Source organism: Oncorhynchus mykiss, chromosome 6, assembly GCF_013265735.2.
Source record: "Oncorhynchus mykiss isolate Arlee chromosome 6, USDA_OmykA_1.1, whole genome shotgun sequence".
NCBI classification, from domain to species: domain Eukaryota; kingdom Metazoa; phylum Chordata; class Actinopteri; order Salmoniformes; family Salmonidae; genus Oncorhynchus; species Oncorhynchus mykiss.
The window spans coordinates 36160046-36183876 of NC_048570.1; the positions used below are offsets into that span (position 1 = coordinate 36160046).

At 45.4% G+C, this 23831-nt stretch overlaps 1 protein-coding gene across 1 annotated transcript in view; it reads left to right on the forward strand.

The window, feature by feature from the left end:
* The first annotated feature begins 225 nt into the window (after positions 1-225).
* Positions 226-23831, forward strand: part of LOC110525858 (histone acetyltransferase KAT6A) — a 38480-nt gene continuing 14874 nt past the window's right edge. Inside the window, exons 1-6 of the mRNA XM_036980011.1 lie at positions 226-378; positions 2347-3726; positions 20395-20503; positions 20814-20929; positions 21155-21236; positions 21599-21713. Of these exons, the coding sequence (XP_036835906.1) occupies positions 3052-3726; positions 20395-20503; positions 20814-20929; positions 21155-21236; positions 21599-21713 (1097 nt within the window). The 5' untranslated portion in view covers positions 226-378; positions 2347-3051. The remainder of the gene's footprint in view (positions 379-2346; positions 3727-20394; positions 20504-20813; positions 20930-21154; positions 21237-21598; positions 21714-23831) is intronic.

Below are 23831 nucleotides of genomic sequence, written 5' to 3' on the forward strand. Positions count from 1 at the left end.
CCCTAAACGGCAATATCCGTGTGCGCGCGCCCCAGTGGAGAAAGCAAGAACACCTATCCCTTCACCATCTGTCCCTTTCTTCCATTTCATGTGTTCAACCAATATCCACCCCTCACAGCTTCAACTCTGTTGTCCCCCCCCCCCTCTCCCCTTGCAGTGTATTTTCCTGTCCGGTCCACTAGGGTTTGCGTTTGAACGATGCAGACGGTCCCTTGCCCCGACTGTTCCCCCCTCCCCCACTAGCTGAGCTCCTGTTCCACTCAAAGATGGCGTCAGCTTTGGAGCCTCTGGTCTCTGGCTGCATTTTTGGGCTTGTTGTTGTCTCTGATTCGAATGATTTTTGGCACATTCTACTCGGCAACTCGACACGAAATTACGGTGAGTAGCGGCTAGTGGGGAGAGGATATTACAAGTTATCCGAGCTTCCCTTTAAAACCCGAACTGGATCCGTCCTAGCTTTCTGGGAACCGCGAGAGGTAGAGGGAAAGGGGTACGGGAGATGAAGATCGCGAGGGGGGGCCGTGGTTGGTTGGTTGGATGGAAGGAAGGAGGGGGCGAGTGAGTGAGCCGAGGCCTACTTCGCTCCAACGGCCTTGGCTTCACCGCAGGCACTAGGTGGGAGGGTGGGTGATGGAGGAAGGAAGTAGGGAGAGGTGATGGTTATTTAGCGGTGTGTAGGGACGCGTCTTGCGGGGAAATATTTTCACCCAGAGCCGAGGCGTAGGCCGAGCGGCCATAGAACATGTCATGTTAATGGAACATTCTCCAGTACTTTGAGATCTTCATGTTTGCACTTGCCGGATAGCGGTTATGGCCGTTTTGTAATTTACATTGTGCCTCGGCTTTGTAGGCCGTGATCTCACCGCGAATATCATCCATGACATTCTAAATGGAATTATTCATTGTGATGGCTATGTGTTATTGTTTGAAGCCTCGGGCGTTGTATGAATCTGTCATTGTTGATTGTGTCAAAACACGGTTTTCCTTCACCGAGACTACACGTTGTTACTATTTTGAGCTATTTCGTCACTACTCCCAAGCAAATAACTTCAGTTCGCGGGAAGGTTTGTAACCACATAATTGCCTGACAATTCATATCAGTACTAGAGTGACGTAAAGAGCCAGAGCAGGAAATATTGAGAAAGTTAGGCACTTGGGGCTGTTTCATGGATCGCTAACGTTACTGTAACTAGCTGTGCTAACTGGAACGTTAACCACCAATCTGTTTTGACCGACATGGCTAACGTTAGCTAACTAACGATAGACACATGCTCAATGTTAGCCAGATAACGAACACAGCTACTAAGTCACAGCATAGTTTTAAAACGATTTATCTTCATCAGTTACTGACTACCATACATATGTAATCAATTATCATGTTTATGTTGTGCATGGAGTAGAAAGCTAGCTAGCTAACGTTTGCATGCTTGCTGATATAAGGCACTTGAACACAACTAACGTTAGCTAACTAGCCATGAGAAGTGGCTTGCTGGTGTTTTGTTGTTGTTGCTATTTCAGTTGATTTGTTCTGCTATGTAAAGTGATAACCATGTTGCTTGGCAAAGTCATAATAACAAGTGTTTCTCACATGTGGCTAGTTTTCCCATAATCTGTGCAGTTGTGTTGTTATTACCTGCGATCAATCTCTGTTTTCTGACCCAATTCATGATGATGTGAAAAGTATATGAAGATACTGTACTAGTTATGTAGCATGTAAGTGTGGTGTGGCCTTCTCGGCTAGTGTTTGTGTTACTATCATCACAGTTATGAAAGTTACTGTGGTTTTGGGGATTAGACAAAAACATAGTGAACCAGACTTTGTAAAGTTACCTCCATTATCACAGTTGATTAGGTTTACCTACTCACAGACACTAGTCTGGGACTGTCCTGAGCTACTGGTGAAGGAAGACAATGTTTAGATCTGGGTCATGCCCTCTTTGCTCGGGTTTCTCTTCCCCACCTAAATGTGTTTTGTATCTCAAATCTTTAACCTTAATCTTTTAGCTTTTTATTTTGCCCATGTCCTGTAATGTTGATCTAGACTTCAGGTAGCATGTATTTATCACATACAACGCATGTGGGTTAACTGTCGTGTTTATGTGCTGCTGGTGTTTTGAGAAGTGTGTTTGTACATGTGTTCTGACAGGTTGCATTCAGTAAGCACTAAAGGAAGCAAATGTTTGAAACGGCAGTATTACCTCAACTCCAATATAAAACTCATTTTAAGACACTTTTTTTTTTATTATTACAATATTTGTCTAGCGATTGTGACCCAGTCTTGGTGCTGTCCCTCTTGCACATCGTTTCTCTGACCCTGCCATATGTGTGTGTCCTTTTTTTTCGCAGAGTGCGTTTCCTGTTGAAGTGCAATTGGTGTGACGGTGATTTGCCCTTGCTGCTCCATGGGGTGTGATATCTGTTCCCTTCCAGGCCTTAGAACAGGTGGATACCGCTAGGGAGAGAGGAAAGAGAACGACTAGAGAACGACTGGAGCCGCGTGGCTGAAAGACATTTAAGTCCTCCTGCACTTCCCAAACACTACAACTGATCTTCAACTCAAGATGACGGTCACAGTTTCAACATCACATTGAGAGCCTGTTATTTACATTGATTGGAGACTGAATCAACAAGTTTCTATCTGTTTCTCCCTCTGTCCTTTTGAAACAGGCAGTAGTTGGAGATACCTAAGTGTTATTGTGAAAGCCGCCGTAGTGTGCGAGTCAGTCCTCCACAGCTCCAGAGTTAGTGTAGTATCTGGTGCTCCACGACACTGCTCTCCCTCAGGCTAACTGACCCTACCGGGAGAGGGTAGTGGGTGACTAGGTTTTATTTTTTGGGGGGGGTGGGTGGGGTGGGCTATGCTATGGTGAGCTGCTCCCTGTCGTGCTGCTCGTGCTTAGGCTCTGAGGGACTCTGTGCAGCCCCGGGACAAAGGATAGTCCTTGGGCAGAGGGGCGAGGAGGAGGCGGCGGCTTAGGCCGCAGGACGCTTACCTTTTGCCCGCCACGGGTGTTAGCGTGTGTGTCGTCATCGTGACCTCCAGCCACAGCCATGGTGAAGCTGGCCAACCCGATGTACACCACCTGGATCCTGGAGGCCATCAAGAAGGTGAAGAAGCAGAAGCAGCGGCCGTCGGAGGAAAGGATATGCAACGCTGTGTCCATGTCCCACGGGCTGGACCGCAAGACTGTACTGGAACAGCTGGAGCTCAGCGTCAAGGATGGAACTATTCTCAAAGTGTCTAACAAGGGGCTCAACTCCTACAAGGACCCAGAGAATCCCGGCCGTTTGGCCTTTCAAACCAAGCCCTGCCTGGGCAGCGGTGAAGGGGAAGGAGACGGAGAGGATGGTCATCATGAGGAGGGGGGTCATGGGGGAAGCCACCATCACTCTGGGAAGAAACCAGGACTGGACTGGAACAAGCTGATCAAGCGTTCCCTGGATGGGCTTCATGAGCCAGGGGGCTCCACCCTAAAGAGTGTTGAGCGCTTCCTCAAGTGCCAGGGTGACGTGGCGGCCTACCTGTCCGGCAGTGGCTCCATGGGGCCCGGCCTGTTCCACCAGCAGCTGAGGGTTGCGCTGAAGCGGGCGTGTGCTCACGGTAGAGTGGCCAAGAATGGGCTGCTGTTCCGCCTCATCAGCCGCAGCTCCCAGTCAGATGGGACGGGTACTGTGGTGCTGGACTCCCTGCCGCCCGTCCGCCTCCTGCCACACGAGAAGGACAAGGTAAGCCACACACCGTCCCATACATCTACATTCTCTTCCTCAATGTAATGTCTCTATGTAAACATGCAGTGTAAGTGTAAAAGGTTAACTGTTAAAAGAGCAATTGGTAATTTATTTGTCCTTTGTGGCAGTGGGAAGAAATAAACAATCAAGGCTGAAGGCAGAACACCCACCACACGATCAATCTTAGCAGGGCTCAACCTTTATTCTGAATAGTAGATTCCATGTCGTGGTAAGGCTGCCAGGGAAGACGCCTAAAATGTTACTTTATCACGTGTAATTAGTAGCCAGGTCAGGCAGCCAGGCAGTAGAGTTTGGCAACCCACAAAGCTGAGCCTGGAACTTAGTTTCATTTTTACCCTGTCAGTGCACTGTACTCTCACAAAATCCCTTGCTCCTTTTTAGGGCAATAACTTACAAATTGCATGATCAATATGTTTGCACGCCGTGGGTTGACTGATACTGTCTTTGCTGGAGTGAGTGGTCACTGGTGTCAAATGGTCGAATCATTTTCGTAGATAGGAGCGTGAATATAGGCAAGAGACGAGATGTGTTGCATGTCTCTGTGTGATTAACATGACCCTAAAGCCACACACTGTTGCTAAATTGACTGCCAATTTTGAGACGCTTGACCCGGAAGACCGACGGAGAGCTGTGAGAGAGAGACCTTAGACAGCAGTCTGTTTTAATCCCTATGTGAGCGTACAAGAGGTCGGTCCACATGTAGCTCCATGGGGGGGGACGACGACAAGCATATCATCGCTGTGGCAGTCAGTGGGTCGATTCGACCTGTGTGTATTCGGAGCCCTGGCTTGGGCACAGAGTACCAGGGCTTTCAGTGTCTCTTTCAGGGGGCCAGCGATGGGTCTGGGCGTAGTGGTGGCGTGTCGCATGCTCCAGGAGGCAGCAGGAGTGAGTGGAGCGCCGTGCAAGGCGGATGAGCTTAGTGCTCTCTGGTCGGCTGCCAGGGGCGAGGGCTGCTCTCCAACCTTCTGTCTCAGGCATGCAGCAAGAGGAGAAAGAGAGGGGAGGAGGAGGTCAGGGAAGATTCACATGGCGCCATAGCGAGCGTCCTGCTGGGGCGAGAGCGACTGGCGACCAGCTGCAGGGCTGCTCCCTGTCAGGAGCTGTCAGGAGATGAGAGGAAGAGAGTGAGTGAGTGTGTGTGTGTGTGTGTGTGGGAGAGAGAAAAAAAACCCAGGAAGAGCAGAGGAAGAGGCCTGGCTGACGCATGCTCTGGGCCACCTTACCCAGTCACGAAGAGGGAGAGGAGAGAGAAAAGAGACTGAGACAGTGGCAGAGGAGCAGACATGCAGGCCAGTACGGTGCCAGAAGACACACCCACAGGGTAACCTGACAGTCCGCAGCCGGATGGGCACTAACCTCTCCTACTACCCAGGGGCAGGACCACACATAGCTAACATGCATAAGACCCATTGCATGCGTTCATGCACACATATAAACGTATGGCATGCACTGTGAACAAACACAAGTGCGTGCAAGCTGACATACAGTACACACACATGCACCCCTACAGTAACGCATACAGTACACACACATATCAGCCATCAGTTGGAATTGTGGAAGGGTGGAAATGTAACTTTTTGGTCCAGCTGCTGCAGCGCGTGGTAGACGACCAAATGTTACCAGCCACTCATTTGTTTTTCAGCAGGTGAATAAATTATGACGCTCACAGAAAACGCACGCACATGTTTTGTAACATTAAAACAACAGTTAATGAATGTTTTTTTTATTTTTATTGATTGAAAGTGATTTCAAAGGAAAACTCAGAACTTGACAGACAGAAGTGGATATCAGTGTGTGTTATTGACCCATTTCAGTGGGCAAGAGCGCCACCTTTCTCTCTATTGTTTGAACCAAATATTGAACCTATGCTGCAGCTGTACCCCATCCTGCTTTCACCACTGTACCATTTGAGATTCTCTCATCCAGAACTGACACACACAGTTTTTCTATTTTTATTATTATATTTTTTTTTACATGGGGGCTTTGCATAATAAGAAAAATATAAAATAACTGCGCCCAACTGCTCTGTGTGAGCAACTGTCAGTGTGGCTGGGAGGAATAGACATTCTACCAGGGAATGTCAAAATCTACCAGCATGTGTCTGGTGTTAATGTCCCACCCAGGATGTAGTGTATAGTGATTTGAAAGGTCCTGCCCTTGCCCCTCCAGACAGACTTTGTTGTGACTGGGGGTGTTGTAAATCTCTGCTCTACTCTGCCGTGCAAGGTGGCTTGTCTCGTGTGGGCTTCGGGTTCATTCTGCAGGGTTGGGTCCCGATGGCACCCTATCCCCTACACAGTGCACTGCTTTTGATCAGAGCCCTACGGGCCCCGGTCAAAAGTAGTACCCAATAAAGGGAATAGGGTGCCATTTGGGATACACCCTGGGATTAGAGTGGTGTGAGCAGCCAGGAGTCATATGCCTGGCTGACTGACCGGCTGACTGATTGGCTGGCTTGCTGGCTCCAGGGCTGTGTAGGCTAACGCACTACCGACCCTCTGGCACAGATGGGCCTCCGCTGAAGACTGATCAGTCTTTGACTTAGTTGAATGACTTTCATAGTGAGTTAACGGGCTCTTTCGTTGTAGTGTTCATGTGTTGCTTGGAGGCGTTGCATGGTGAACCGTGGGTGTACTGCTACTACAACAGCTGCCAGTCTGGCGGAGAGTTATTTGAATGTTTCTCTTTGGCATTCACACAGCCTCCACTCCAGACAGCTCTGTTCCTCTTATGCTGCTATTTGCAGTATTCAAGTAGCCGTCTCTCCATATCTCAGCTATAGAGCCTCTCTCTCCGCCTCCTGTCCTCTAGCTAGCCCCACTGTGTTTGTGTGTGGCTGGTGGGGTGTGACGCGACACTCGCGCTTCTCTCACTCAGGCGAAGTCTCATCAGTGCCATATTGCCTGCATGATTGCTATGGGTTGTGATTTAGAAAGGGAAGTGGTGGGTGAGGGGAGAGGAGGAAAGGAGGGGAAATAAAGCAAAACAAATGAATAAGCCTCGGCTTTGACCCCATTGCAGGGGAGATTTGTGTACTCGACACCCGAATGACTGTGTCGCCCAGCTCCATTCAAACAGGATCGCAGACCCACTCGCTCTCCCCCTATTAGGAGGTCACTGGCGGGCCAGATTGGGGGAGGCGAGGGGTGTGTGGAGTCATCCGAGGGTCACGGATATATACATGGGGAAACCTCTGCTTTTCCTGAGATGAGCCACCCGTAGCTGGCTGTAGTTATGAGCCTAGTGGGCCATTAGGAGGCTAGTGGACGGGGATATGATGGGGATGGGCCTGAGTCTGTTGTCGGGAAGAGCGGTGAGGTGAAGAGCGATTATGGCCCTGTGCTTGCCCTTTTCACAGCAGCTGGACCCAGGTGAAGGAGAGTTCTCCTCACTGACGTTGCCGTGTCGCGGGAGGGACGACAAATGAAACGACACTGACCGGGGTGATGGTGTTCTGTGACCTCGTGGGCTTTGTTCTATCAGCTAGCATGGTGGCTGTCTACCTATGAATGAGCTGTACTGTAGTTAGGCCTAATTTGATCTTTATCCCAGTCACTTTCAAAACGTAATGGCATACGCATGTACTGCTCGCCCTGTGTAGGTTAGGCTAATTACTGAAACCTCTCGCATAGATGTTAGCTGTCCTTTTCCTTTTTAGCGAACATTACAACCATCTAGTGTTTTCTTTCTAGTGTTTTCTTTCTGCTCAAGGTGAAGGAAGAGCGCTACACAGGACATGAATACAAAATACCAGTAAACATTGATTATGTGCCCTGGGTCAGTGCAGTCTCCCCACCACTACGTCATTGTCTCTCTCTCTCTCTCTCTGTGTGTGTGTGTGTGTGTGTGTGGGTGTGTGGCGCCGTCCAGGTCAGAGAGGTGGCCGGGCAGAGTACTTTATTCAACCTCTATTTAACAAGGCAAGTCAGTTAAGAACAAAGCAATTTCTCTTAGTAGTGGACACCATTGGGGTCAAGAGAGAGGACCATCTTTCAGGGCCGTGATGGCAATGTCTTTGAAGCCTTTTGGGTAGTGGTTGACAATAGAGCAGATATATTAGCAGACTACTAAACAAATGGAACTAGTAGGTTTGAGGAAAACATTCACAGCCAATACAGGGCTGATATTTGGTAGTGGACGAAACCATCTTATAGGGAGGTGTATGGAGTTTAGGGAAGTTTAGGTTGATTTACTTTGGAGGCAGTCATTGTTTACCTTTTTATCCAACGCATCACCCGGTGTCCTTAGAGAGGAGACATCACTTTTTTTATTTTTACAATATTTTATTTTTGCTGGAAAAATATTACTCCCAGTAATAAACAAAAAAAATCCTCCATTGGAAAGGTTTGAATTTGAGTTGTCTAACAAACGCACGCATACATCTACACACATACCTGCTTATACACACAGCAACAGCACAGCCTCCATATAATTCCTTTCAGAATAATAATGTAGAGCTCTCTTTACTTGCTCACAATATTGCTTGGTCGCCCCGTCCTGAGGTGTAATTTTTTAATTTGATTTATCTGTTATTTTACCAGGTAAGTTGACTGAGAACACGTTCTCATTTGCAGCAACACCCTGGGGAATAGTTACAGGGGAGAGGGGGATGAATGAGCCAATTGTAAACTGGGGATTATTAGGTGACCGTGATGGTTTGAGGGCCAGATTGGGAATTTAGCCAGGACACCGGGGTTAACTTCTTATGGTATAGGGGACGCTTGCGTCCCACTTGGCCAAAAGCCAGGGAAAATGCAGTGCGGCAAATTCAAATAAAATTATATAAAAATCAAACTTTCATTAAATCACACATGTAAGATACTAAATTAATAATATCTTATATTCTTGGCATGAGTAGCAGGAAGTTGAAATTGGGCACGCTATTTATCCAAAAGTGAAAATGCTGCCCCCTATACCTTAAGAAGTTTTTAACACCCCTACTCTTACGATAAGTGCCATGGGATCTTTAATGACCTCAGAGAGTCAGGACACCCGTTTAACGTCCCAGCCGAAAGACGGCACCCTACACAGGACAGTGTCCCCAATCACTGCCCTGGGGCATTGGGATATTTTTTTTAGACCAGAGGAAAGAGTGCCTCCTACTGGCCCTCCAACACCACTTCCAGCAGCATCTGGTCTCCCATCAGAAGCAAGCCAGCAGTGGTATGCAGGGTGGTATGCTGCTGGCAAAATTTGAATATGCTTCTACTCTGTGCTCAGTCCACGTCCATTGACCTATTCTTCACTCGGGCAATGATATTTCCTTATGGACGTATTCAGCCTATGCTTGGACTTTAAGTAGGGGTGTATTATGAACAGGTTGTTAGTGATGGTGTGTCACTATTATAATCTAACAGAGCTCATATTTCACTGGCTAGGTGTTCCCACTTTCCACATTCACACCAGAGGTGCTAACATTAACACCCAGACACATCATCTGGACGATAGTCTGGCGGAGAGCCATTATCAGGCTGACTGAAGATAAAGTGGTTAGGAAGGGAGAGAGCGATGAGAATGTTTGTTTGTTGCTGGGAGTGACTGGACCTGTAATCCAGCAAATGGGGTCAATGTGTTCTCCATCTGGGAAGTATTTTGCTGCCACAAACACCACACATGGCCAACTTGTACCTTTTTGATACAGGGGATTTACCCTTGTTACCTCGTTAATCTCACTACTGTACGGTGCCCCACTGCTTCCAACAGCTAGACTGGCAGGAAGCATGTCTATTTCAACTGAAACCCCAACATGTATAATAATATGGTGATGTAGTTCATCCAAATGGATTTAGTCCGTTTTACAGCTTTTCAGAATGTGGTCCACTGGTCCGTGCAGGAGTCAAACCCACTACTCGGGTGTTCCTAACAGCATTCTCCACTCAACCAACTGAGCCATCGAACAATGTTTTATTACTCCACCTTCAGTTGAAGTCGGAAGTTTACATAGACTCAGGTTGGACTCATTAAAACTCGTTTTTCAACCACTCCACAAATTTCTTGTTAACAAACGATCATTTTGGCAAGTCGGTTAGGACATCTACCTTGTGCATGACACAAGTAATTTTTCCAACAGTTTTTTACAGACACAGTGATTTATAAGTGAAATAATCGATCACAATTACAGTGAGTCAGAAGTTTACATACACTAAGTTGACTGTGCCTTTTAAACAGCTTGGTAAATTCCAGAAAATGATGTCATTGCTTTAGAAGCTTCTGATAGGCTAATTGACATCATTTGAGTCAATTGGAGGTGTGCCTGTGGGTGTATTTCAAGGTCTACCCTCCAACTCAGTGTCTCTTTGCTTGACATCATGGGAAAATCAAAATAAATCAGCCAAGTCCTCATTTCTTTTGGACCTCCACAAGTCTGGTTCATCCTTGGGAGCAATTTTCAAACGCCTGAAGGTACCACGTTCATCTGTACAAACACCATAGGCCCACACAGCCGTCATACCGCTCAGGAAGGAGACACGTTCTGTCTCCTAGCGATTAATGTACTTTTGTGCAAAAAGTGCAAATAAATCCCAGAACAACAGTAAAGGACCCTGTGAAGATGCTGGAGGAAAAACGTACAAAAGTATATATTTCCACAGTAAAACAAGTCCTATATCGACATAACCTGAAAGGCTGCTCAGCAAGGAAGAAGCCACTGCTCCAAACTGCCATAAAAAAGCCAGACTACGGTTTGCAACTGCACATGGGGACAAAGATCATACTTTTTGGAGAAATGTCCTCTGGTCTGATGAAACAAAAATAGAACTGTTTGGCCATAATGACCATCGTTATGTTTGGAGGCCGAAGAACACCATCCCAACCGTGAAGCACGGGGGTGGCAGCATCATGTTGTGGGGTGCTTTGCTGCAGGAGGGACTGGTGCACTTCACAAAATAGATGGCATCATGAGGAAGGAAAATGATGTGGATATACATCTCAAGACATCAGTTAAAGCTTGGTCGCAAATGGGTCTTCCGAACAGACAATGACCCCAAGCATACTTCCAAAGTTGTGGCAGAATGGCTTAAGGACAAGAAAGGCAAGATATTTGAGTGGCCATCACAAAGCCCTGACCTCAATCCCATAGAATATTTGTGGGCAGATCTGAAAAAGTGTGTTTGCAAAGAGGCCTACAAACCTGACTTCGTTACACCAGCTCTGTCAGGAGGAATGGGCCAAAATTTACCCAACTTATTGTGGGAAGCTTGTGGAAGGCTACCCCGAAATGTTTGACCCAAGTTAAACAATTTAAAGGCAATGCTACCAAATACTAATTGAGTGTATGTAAGCTCCTACTGGGAATGTGTTGAAAGAAACAAAAGCTGAAATAAATCATTCTCTCTACTATTATTCTGACATTTCACATTCTTAAAATAAAGTGGCGATCCTAACTGACCTAAGACAGGGAATTTTTAACTAGGATGAAATGTCAGGAATTGCGACAAACTGAGTTTAAATTTATTTGGCTTAGGTGTATGTAAACCTCAGACTTCAACTGTATGTTAAGTAGTCCTCCTTCATTCCATATTCCTGCTATGGCCAAGTGGGCGTGTGTGTGTGTGTGTGTGTGTGTGTGTGTGTGTGTGTGTGTGTGTGTGTGTGTGTGTGTATTTCTCGTGACGTGAGTGTGCGCGAGCGAGCAGTGTGTAACAATGATCAATGAGGTTGTGGTAAGAGGTTTGGGTCTGTATTGGGGAGGTGGCTGCCCGGCACCACCTGGTTGGACATTGAGATGGGTTTCACATGTTAATGAGAACCTTGACTTGAGAGAAGACAAGGACAACAGGACAGCTTTTCCCATTCACCTCGCCCCCCCCCCCCCCCCCCCCTCTCTGTTGCACACTCGCATCCTATTCCCCTCCTCACCCCCTTTATCCTTATCCTCTCTTCATTGCTCTCTCTTTCATTATCTCCCTCCACCTCTATTACACCCAGTACCACTGCAAATGGACAAGGAGAAACCAGGCCACTCACAGTACATCTCTCAGCTAGTGTATTGTACACCCCACACATCTGCCCCCGTAGCATGGGCCAGTGTATCTTTCACATCTAATCTGTGGAAAATGCAGTCCTACAAACCTTTCTATCAGCTAGGCTCTGTTTTTTCTCAAGTGTAGGCCCTTAGTGATACAGAGGGTTATAGACGTGTCAGGATAGAGATGGAGACTCTCCCTGCCCGTCTCGGTATAAAGGACCTGAGCCCTCACTCTAACCTGAAGGACGTGTTTTGGTCTCTGTCTGTAGTTGTTGTTCAAGTCGAGCGGGTAGATTACTCTGTTGGCATGGTGAGACGTTATAGGCGTGTCTGTGTTGTGACTAACTGGTGTTTCCTGTTGAAATCATCTCTCTTATCTAGTGTGCATAGTAGCATAGAGGTCACACACACACACACACACACACACACACACACACACACACACACACACACACACACACACACACACACACACACACACAGAGAGAGAGACACAGAGACAGAGGTTTAAAAATATGCCCAGCAGTAGTCCGGTGCTAGTAAAGTAAAAAAGGAGAGAAAGCTAAGACTAACGTGACAAATGTTGGCTTTTGAAATAAAGAAAGCAAACCTCATGAGGATTTTAAAGGAAATGTAGGCCTATTCCATTTCTCCCACACATATCTTGGAAAACGATTAGCTCTTTTGTATCTTTTGGATTATTTTAGTCAGTCAGACAGTAATTAGTCATGTCACAAATGAAACCCTGCACTGTAATGTTTGTATGAAACACGATGCCTGGACTCTGCCTGCGCTAGTTACTCGCGGAGAAAGCAAACGAGTGTGTGAGTGTGAGAGCGCACAGACACAGGTCAATCCCTTCCCTCCCGCTGAACTGGCAGGAATGATTGGGAGGCTGCACAAAGGGCTGCTGCCATATTTTCTCTCTTCCTCTCGCTCTCTTTCTCTCTCTCTGTGTCTCTGTGTGTTTGTGGTGTGATGAGAGGTGTCCCTGTATGGAATGCGGGAGCCTGAGTCCGAGATAAATGAACTCAATAAATCAAGCTCTTCAGCCCGTCTCTCCTTACTCCCTGCCTGGACTTGCTCCTTCCCTCCCCGTGTTGAGCTATGGCCAGCCAGCCAGGAATATCTTTGTACCTGCCCCAGCCCACCGAGCCCCTCCCACCCTACCCCACAGCTCCAAACCTGTACCCTAGCGCCAGCCCTATAGCCTAACCCCAGCCCCAGTCCAGGCCCCCTACCTCCCAGCCCCCTTTAGTCATCGGCAGGGCTCAAATTTCTTGGCGGCCATGGCCATCGATGCCGCTTTGTGGCCGATTTTAAAAAATAAAAAAATCATGCCTTGTGGCCATTGTTCCCTTGGACTGGATATAATATTCATAATTCCCTTCTCCCGGCTGCCAATCGCCGTAGCCTACTCCGAAGCACCTCTCACTCGCATGGCTCTCTCCAATATCTCAATTCTTATTAGCCAATACCCATCACTTGATCGGGTCCTTCTCACAGGCATTGCTGCTCCGAAGTAGGCTACAAGTGAAGCCAGACACATTGGGGATGGAACGGTGCACGTCCTTATTGAATTTCGAGGCGCATGTTGAAGATGATAGAACGGTCCACATTAACTTTTCTTCAGCCAATAAGATGAGTAGGTCTAACAAACAGTAAAAACACTAGCTATGTCAATCTACTATCCCCCACAGTACAAAAGTTTACCTATTCTTCTATTGGTCAGCTTGTCCTTCTGTGCGAAATATAAATATTCCAAACATACACTGGGACAATTGTGGGATGCGATAGATCCCAAATAATACTGTACATAAAAAATAAAAACATAAATAACAGGCTGATGCAACAGATCAGAACGTTTAGCTTAAAATGTTGCTAAACTATTATGCTATTTGCTCACATTTTATAAACGTAGCAATGCGCACATGGCATAAGCGCAAATGTTCCCAAATGCAATTAGCGGGAAAACACAGTTCTCAAAAGTACACCGCAAATGCAAGCGGTTTGATATGACTGAGATGAAATTATCAAAACAAAATGTAGAATGAGTGAAGATCTAAAGAAGTGACCACAAGCATGGCCTTTTAATATGACTAGGATTGTGTCTTTGGCTGCTGGACAACGAAAGAAAGTTGGGAACAGAAAGTTGGGAACAGAAAGTTGGGAATTGCTGGTTTCAACGGCATATGACGAAGTGTTTATAAAATAATACTTGTAACTTTCCTATGGCCGGAACATGGTAAGACATGCCTCATAAAATGACAAAACATTGAGGTTTCAAGTAATTACGTTTATGGTTTAATAGTTTCAAAATGTTGGCTGCCTCCACTCTGATTGCAAGGTGGGGGATGTTGCAGTGCAAAACAGGCATTGGCCTTTTTCTCCTATCGGAACGAACAGTGTCTCAAGTATGTCACAGAATCGAGCCTTTACATATTAATAGTTATCCTTATCCTAAATAAATGCCTCAAATTGAGATGGCTTGGGATGAGTTGGACCGCAGAGTGAAAGAAAAGCGGCCAACAAGTGCTCAGCATATGTGGGAACTCCTTCAAGACTGTTGGAAAAGCATTCCAGGTGAAGCTGGTTGAGAGAATGCCAAGCGTGTGCAAAGCTGTCAAGGCAAAGGGTGGCTACTTTGAAGAATCTCAAATATAAAATATATTTGGATTTGTTTAACTTTTTTTGGTTACTTCATGATTCCATTTCATAATTTTGATGTCTTCATGATTATTCTACAATGTAGAAAATAGTAAAAATAAAAACCCTTGAATGAGTAGGTGTTCTAAAACTTTTGACTGTGCGTGTGTCAAATCAAATTTTATTGGTCACATACACATGGTTAGCTGATGTTAATGCGAGAGTAGAGAATTTCTTGTGCTTCTAGTTCCGACAGTGCAGTAATATCTAACAAGTACGCTAACAAATTCACAAAGACTACTTTATACACAAATGTAAGGGATGAATATGTACATGTAAATCTATGGATAAGCGATGGCCGTGCGGCATAGGCAAGATGCTGTAGATGGTATAGAATGCAGTAGAGGTCGACCGATTATGATTTTGTTTTCAACGCCGATACCGATAAACCAAGGACCAAAAAGCCGATACCGATTTAATCGGATGATTTTAATTTTAAATTTGTAATAATGACAATTACAACAATACTGAATGAACAGTTATTTTAACTTAATATAATACATCAATAAAATCAATTTAGCCTCAAGTAAATAATGAAACGTTCAATTTGGTTTATATAATGCAAAAACAAAGTGTTGGAGAAGAAAGTAAAAGTGCAATATGTGCTAATGTTTCAGTTCCTTGCTCAGAACATGAGAACATGTGAAAGCTGGTGATTCCTTTTTAACATGAGTCTTCAATATTCCCAGGTAAGAAGTTTTAGATTGTAGTTATTATAGGAATTAAATGACTATTTCCCTCTATACCATTTGTATTTCATTAACCTTTGACTATTGGATGTTCTTATAGGCACTTCAGTATTGCCAGTGTAACAGTATAGCTTCGGTCCCTCTCCTCGATCCTCCCTGGGCTCGAAACAGCCGTCATCGAAGCAGCGATACCCATCCAGAGTAAGGGGAACAACTACCAGAAGGCTAAGAGCGAGTGACGTATGAAACGCTATTAGCGCACGCTAACTGGCTAGCCATTTCACTTGGGGTACACCAGCCTCATCTCGGGAGTTGATAGGCTTGAAGTCATAAACAGCGCAATGCTTGACGCACAACGCACGAAAGTGCTGTTTGAATGAATGTTTACGCGCCTGCTTCTGCCTACCACCGCTCAGTCAGATACTTAGATACTTGTATGCTTGTATGCTCAGTCAGATTATATGCAACGCAGGACACGCTAGATAATATCTAGTAATATCATCAACCATGTGTAGTTAACTAGTGATTATGATTGATTGTTTTTTAGAAGATAAGTTTAATGCTAGCTAGCAACTTACCTTGGCTTACTGCATTCACGTAACCGGCAGTCTCCTTGTGGAGTGCAACGAGAGAGAGGCAGGCCGTTATTGCTTTGGACTAATAAACTAAGGTTGCAAGATTGAATCCCCCGAGCTGACGAGGTGAAAGTCTGTCGTTCTGCCCCTGAACAAGGCAGTTAACCCATTGTTCCTAACTGACTTGCCTAGTTAAATAAAGGTATATAAAAAATAAATACAAATCTGCAAATCGGCGCCCAAAAATACCATATTCCGATATGAAGACTTGAAATTGGCCCTAATTAATCGGTCGACCTCTAGAATGCAGTATATAGATATGAGATGAGTAATGTAGGATATGTAGACATTATTAAAGTATACACGGCTGTGGTAGAATTCTCTACCAAGAGAATTCTCTTGGTAGAGAATGCAGTTGGCATTTGATTGTAAGGAATTCTAGGCCAGGTGAACAAAATGACTTGAGTTCCTGTTTGTTGTCATGATTACACCATAAGGCATACAACCCCCGCCCTTCTTCTTACCAGAGAGTTGTTTGTTTCTGTCGGCGCGAAGAAACCGGGTGGCTCTACCGACTCTGACAACATATCCCGAGTGAGCCATGTTTCTGCGAAAGAGAATGTTACATTCTCTGTCTCTCTGGAAGGCAACTCGTGCCATAATTTTGTCCACCTTGTCTAGATAGTGGTGAGTAATATGCTCGGAAGTGGTGTATGACATGCTCACCTTCTGCCTATCCTGCGGCGACCGCGTTGTTTTTGGATCGGCCTCTGGGATAAGATCCCATGTCCAGCGTGGAGGTCCGAACAGTGGATCGTGTGTGCGTATGTATGTGTATAAGTAATGACAAGTACAGTGCCTTGCGAAAGTATTCGGCCCCCTTGAACTTTGCGACCTTTTGCCACATTTCAGGCTTCAAACATAAAGATATAAAATTGTATTTTTTTGTGAAGAATCAACAACAAGTGGGACACAATCATGAAGTGGAACGACATTTATTGGATATTTCAAACTTTTTTAACAAATCAAAAACTGAAAAATTGGGAGTGCAAAATTATTCAGCCCCCTTAAGTTAATACTTTGTAGCCCCACGTTTTGCTGCGATTACAGCTGTAAGTCGCTTGGGGTATGTCTCTATCAGTTTTGCACATCGAGAGACTGAAATTTTTTCCCATTCCTTCTTGCAAAACAGCTCGAGCTCAGGGAGGTTGGATGGAGAGCATTTGTGAACAGCAGTTTTCAGTTCTTTCCACAGATTCTCGATTGGATTCAGGTCTGGACTTTGACTTGGCCATTCTAACACCTGGATATGTTTATTTTTGAACTATTCCATTGTAGATTTTGCTTTATGTTTTGGATCATTGTCTTGTTGGAAGACAAATCTCCGTCCCAGTCTCAGGTCTTTTGCAGACTCCATCAGGTTTTCTTCCAGAATGGTCCTGTATTTGGCTTCATCCATCTTCCCATCAATTTTAACCATCTTCCCTGTCCCTTCTGAAGAAAAGCAGGCCCAAACCATGATGCTGCCACCACCATGTTTGACAGTGGGGATGGTGTGTTCAGCTGTGTTGCTTTTACGCCAAACATAATGTTTTGCATTGTTGCCAAAAAGTTCAATTTTGGTTTCATCTGACCAGAGCACCTTCTTCCACATGTTTGGTGTGTCTCCCAGGTGGCTTGTGGCAAACTTTAACCGACACTTTTTATGGATATCTTTAAGAAATGGCTTTCTTCTTGCCACTCTTCAATAAAGGCCAGATTTGTGCAATATACGACTGATTGTTGTCCTATGGACAGAGTCTCCCACCTCAGCTGTAGATCTCTGCAGTTCATCCAGAGTGATCATGGGCCTCTTGGCTGCATCTCTGATCAGTCTTCTCCTTGTATGAGCTGAAAGTTTAGAGGGACGGCCAGGTCTTGGTAGATTTGCAGTGTTCTGATACTCCTTTCATTTCAATATTATCGCTTGCACAGTGCTCCTTGGGATGTTTAAAGCTTGGGAAATCTTTTTGTATCCAAATCCGGCTTTAAACTTCTTCACAACAGTATCTCGGACCTGCCTGGTGTGTTCCTTGTTCTTCATGATGCTCTCTGCGCTTTTAACGGACCTCTGAGACTATCACAGTGCAGGTGCATTTATACGGAGACTTGATTACACACAGGTGGATTGTATTTATCATCATTAGTCATTTAGGTCAACATTGGATCATTCAGAGATCCTCACTGAACTTCTGGAGAGAGTTTGCTGCACTGAAAGTAAAGGGGCTGAATAATTTTGCACGCCCAATTTTTCAGTTTTTGATTTGTTAAAAAAGTTTGAAATATCCAATAAATGTCGTTCCACTTCATGATTGTGTCCCACTTGTTGTTGATTCTTCACAAAAAAAATACAGTTTTATATCTTTATGTTTGAAGCCTGAAATGTGGCAAAAAGTCGCAAAGTTCAAGAGGGCCGAATACTTTTGCAAGGCACTGTATGTGGAGACCTGTTCATCGAACAGCTCATTCCAAAATAATGGGCATTAATAAGGAGTTGGTACCCCTTTTATGCTTTAATAGCCTCCACTCTTCTGGGAAGGCTTTCCACAAGATGTTGGAACATTGCTGTGGGGACTTCCATTCAGCCACGAGCATTAGTGTGGTTGGGCAATTAGGCCTGGCTCGCGGTCGGCGGTCCAATTCACCCCAAAAGTGTTCGATGGGGTTGAGGTCAGGGTTCTGTGCAGGCCAGTCAAGTTCTTCCACATCGATCTCGACAAACCATTTCTGTATGGACCCCGCTTTGTGCACGGGGGCATTGTCATGCTGAAACAGGAAAGGGCCTTCCCCAAACTGTTGGAAGCACAGAATTGCCTAGACTGTCATAGTACTGTATTTTGTAGCATTAAGAGGAATAGCCCGTTATGCTTCCCCCACCAAACTTTACAGTTGGCGCTATGCATTCGGGCATGTAGCGTTCTCCTGGCGTCCACCTAACCCAGATTTGTCAGACAGACTGCCAGATGGTGAAGAGTGATTTATCACTCCAGAGAACTCGTTTCCACTGCTCCAGAGTCCAATGGCGGCAATCTTTACACCGCTCCAACTGACACTTGGCATTGCGCATGGTGATCTTAGGCTTGTGTGCGGCTGCTCGGCCATGGAAACCTGTTTCGTAAAGCTCCCGATGAACAGTTCTTGTGCTGACGTTGCTTCCAGAGGCAGTTTTGAACTTGGTAGTGAGTGTTGCAACTGAGGACAGATGATTTGTACATGCTACACGCTTCAGCACTCGGCGGTCCTGTTCTTTGACCCTGTGTGGCCTACCACTTTGCAGCAGAGCCGTTGTTTCCACTTCACAACAACAGCCCTTACAGTTGACCGGGGCAGCTCTAGCAGGGAAGACTTTTGACGAACTGAGGTGGTGTCCTATGACGGTGCCACGTTGAAAGTCACTGAGCTCTTCGGTAAGCAACAGGTGTCAGCAACGGGTCTGCCTGAAATTGCCGACTCTACTAATTTGAAGCGGTGTCCACATAGGCACACATACACATTATATACAAAAGTATGTGTAATTAAAAGTGTCATTATTGCTAAAATATACCATGAGGCAAGGCTTAGCTCTCGCAAGATACAATTTTTTTCAAGAATGGGTTATTTTACCATTTCAGGCGCCTCCCTCATGTCCTCATAGGTCTGTACATGACAGGCTGTAGCCAAAGGCTATCACCTACACTTTGACATTTAGGCTCCATTCTTTATGTACATTTACATACACTTGTGTTTTTCTTAACAGAATAGCTACTGTTTCGGGGTTTTCAAATCAATTTAATTGGCTATTTTGGTTAGTGGCCTTGGTGCCCTAGCAGATTGGGCACCTCCCTTGAAGGTCAAACGGCCTAAAATCACAAAATTCCAGGCCTGGTCATCAGCCTCCCTCCACCACTGGCTACCCCCCTGGGCGCTGTGTAGCTGCCCTGCAAGAGGGAGAGTTTGTGTGTGGATGAGTTTGTGTGTGTCTGTCTATGTATGTTTGTGTGTGTCTCAGAAACAGGTTCATGGGTCACTCTCTTCTCCTACTGCTCCATGTTAAAAGATTTATGGTGCCCCAGAAGTGAATGTCAAGACGGCGTGCTACAGAATAAGCATCGGAACAGAACAGGGCCTTTAGTGGTGCTCACGCCGCAGAGCTGCTCTGGAAATGATATGGGAATCCAGTTGAGTGGAACAAAGACCTCTGGGTAGTGTAGTAACTATCACCTCTGGGCTCGTATGTGTCAAGCGTCTCAGTTGGAGTGCTGATCTAGAATCAGGTCCCCGTGTCCATACATTCCAATCTAAAAGGCAAAACTGTCTCCTAGATCGTCAGTTATAACCTGAGAGTATAGGCAGGTTGTCATCATCATCATAGCCTTTAATGGTCATCTGTTAGGTCACAACCTCATCACCAAGGAATAGTCTGCTGCCTCTGCCGTTACCTTAATCTGACTGACAAATTCTTTATTCATTTGCTGTCTGAGTGAACTGTAACTGCTGTCTCTGTGGCACATTGACAGTGATCTGAATGTGGACACACAGCGATTACTGCCCCTCCCCCTCCTGTCTGGTACAATTAAGCAGTTGAATGGAGCTGTTTTGGGACTCTTTCTGTGTCCCTGTTCTTCCACCCCCCCCCCGACTCCCGTTTATCTATATATCTCACTCTCTGTCTGTCTCTCTCTCTCAGCCTGTGGCAGAGCCCATCCCTATCTGCAGCTTCTGCCTGGGGACCAAGGAGTCGAACCGCGACAAGAAGCCAGAGGAGCTCATCTCCTGTGCAGACTGTGGCAACAGCGGTGAGTAGCACTGTGGCAGCACGGTTTATATATGCTGGGACATCAATGAAGCGCTGCCTGCTACTTCCCCTCCCTGCCTGCACCTTGGATTTATGTCTCGGGTTTCATTTGAATACTAGGTCAGATGTAGTTTTTGATTCGTCAAACTAGGCTAAATGTATGTTTCGACAGGCTGTTCTGTTAGATGTCTGAATCTTTCAGTTTGTCGTCATGGTTGAGCTGGATCTATACGGCTTTTGGAGTGGTGTTTTGATCTCGTGTGGTTGTCAGGCTTGTGAGTGTTTCGACGTTGTTGATCTGTGTCCCGTAGGCCACCCGTCCTGTCTGAAGTTCTCACCGGAGCTCACGGTGCGAGTCAAAGCTCTGTGGTGGCAGTGCATCGAATGCAAGACCTGCAGCAACTGTCAGGATCAAGGCAAAAACGCGGTGAGTGCTTGTGTGCCTGGTTGTGCTTCGGCTCAGTACGTCGGTACTCAGATCGTTTTTTGTGTTTTTCAACTGACTGAGAACTATTTTAGACTGCTGCTACAGATGGTTCTCTCTCTTCTGAACGTCCAAGTACAGGACTGGTTGAAGGCAAATTGTGGAAATGTAAGTTCAGCGTAAACATGATGCGCAGGGAGTGACCAAATATGTACTGTGTGTGTGTAGGAGAACATGTTGTTCTGTGACTCCTGTGACCGGGGCTTCCACATGGAGTGCTGTGACCCCCCACTGATGCGGATGCCAAAAGGTAAACCCCCCCCCCCCTCTCTCTCTCCCCCACCCCTGACCTGTCTAACGTACCCAATAAAACCCACTTAAACATACACAGTACCTGGAAAGACCTGCGCCTCTCTGCAGTAAATGGATCCACTGTGCATCTGAACGACTATGGCCACGAGGTAATTGGTAACGAATGACAAAGCTCAGAAGGACCACAAACCCATTTTCCGGCAGTGTAATGAAACATATCCTTTTTTTTGTTGCTGTTCTAATGCTGCTAGTACTGTGTGGTCGAGGGGTGTCCTAGAATAGTAGTAGTACCGAAGAGGTTTAATGCCAGCTAAGCTAATACACAATGCTCTGATCGGTTCTGCTCTGCTCTCCCACCAGGCATGTGGATCTGTCAGATGTGTCAGCCCAGGAAAAAGGGCAGAAAGCTCTTACATGAAAAGGCGGCACAAATCAAACGGCGCTACAACGCACCACTGGGACGACCCAAGAACAGGTTGGTAACGCGACGGAGAGGGGCGGCTGTCCGGCAGCACCGTCCGGGAGCCAGCAGCTCGGGCACGGCGTGTCGCTGGACCCGTGAAACACAGCAGGCAACTTCAGATCGGCCCCGCTACAGTTTCACTGGCCGGAGTAGACCATTTCCCATGACCACAAACTGTTTAATGACAGGGCCTAATAACTCAAAATAAAAGGTCTGCTGTGTTTCATGCTGGAAATGAAGCTTTGTCGGAGCATAAGAATCTAAATATGAAACTCACCGATCGACGTTTTAATGTCGGGAGTCGAAGACCGAGCCTTACTCATTTGTTGACACTTCGATCATTGGAAACATGAATGACGATCAGTACAATCGATCATTAGTTTAGTTTTTAAGTTTTGGCTGTGTTCAGTGGCTCTTAACGCTTCCAAATGACCAGTCCTTAGTTGAGGTCTACCAAAAAAGCCGATACCTATTAATCGGCCGATTTGATTATTATTATTTTTTGTTGTTGTAATAATGACAATTACAACAATACTGAATGAACACTTATTTGAACTTAATATAATACATCAATAAAATCAATTTAGCCCCAAATAAATAATGAAACATGTTCAATTTGGTTTAAATAATGCAAAAACAAAGTGTTGGAGAAGAAAGTAAAAGTGCAATATGTGCTATGTAAAAAAGCTAACGTTTAAGTTCCTTGCTCAGAACATGAGAACATATGAAAGCTGGTGGTTCCTTTTAACATGAGTCTTCAATATTCCCAGGTAAGATGTTTTAGGTTGTAGTTATTATAGGAATTATAGGACTATTTCTCTCTATACCATTTGTATTTCATATACCTTTGACTATTGGATGTTCTTATAGGCACTTTAGTATTGCCAGTGTAACAGTATAGCTTCCGTCCCTCTCCTCGCGCCCCTACCTGGGCTCGAACCAGGAACACATCGACAACAGCCACCCTCGAAGCAGCGTTACCCATGTAGAGCAAGGGGAACAACCACTCCAAGTCTCAGAGCGAGTGACGTTTGAAACAGTATTAGCGCGCACCCTGCTGACTAGCTAGCCATTTCACATCGGTTACACCAGCCTAATCTCGGGAGTTGATTGGCTTGAAGTCATAAACAGCTCAATGCTTGAAGCATTGCAAAGAGCTGCTGGCAAAATGCACGAAAGTGCTGTTTGAATGAATGCTTACGAGCCTGCTGGTGCCTACCATCTCTGTCAGACTGCTCTATCAAATCATAGACTTAGTTATAACATAATAACACACAGAAATACGTGCCTTGGGTCATTAAGGGCGGCAGCGTAGCCTAGTGGTTAGAGTGTTGGACTAGTAACCGAGCTGACAAGGTACAAATCTGTCGTTCTGCCCCTGAACAGGCAGGCACTGTTCCTAGGCCGTCATTGAAAATAAGAATGTGTTCTTAACTGACTTGCCTAGTTAAATAAAGGTTACATTTTTTTAATAATAAAATGGTCAAACCCGAAAACTATAATTACGAAAACGAGACGCTTATTCTTTCAGTGAAATACGGAACCATAAGTCTAAATATTCCTGTTACATTGCACAGTCTTCAATGTTATGTCATAATTACGTAAAATTCTGGCAAATTAGGTGGCCCAAACTGTTGCATATACCCCGACTCTGCGTGCAATGAGCGCAAGAGAAGTGACACAATTTCACCTGGTTAATATTACCTGCTAACCTGGATTTCTTTTAGCTAAATATGCAGGTTTAAAAATATATATTTATGTGTATTGATTTTAAGAAAGGCATTGATGTTTATGGTTAGGTACACGTTGGCGCAAGGACAGTCCTTTTTTGCGAATACGCACCGCATCGATTATGTGCAACGCAGGACACGCTAGATAAACTAGTAATATCATCAACCATGTGTAGTTAACTAGTGATTATGATTGATTGTTTTTTATAAGATACGTTTAATGCTAGCTAGCAACTTACTGTGGCTTACTGCATTCGCGTAACAGGCAGGCTTCATGTGGAGTGCAATGAGAGGCAGGTGGTTAGTGCGTTGGACTAGTTCAAATCAAATGTATTTATATAGCCCTTTGTACATCAGCTGATATCTCAAAGTGCTGTACAGATACCCAGCCTAAAACCTC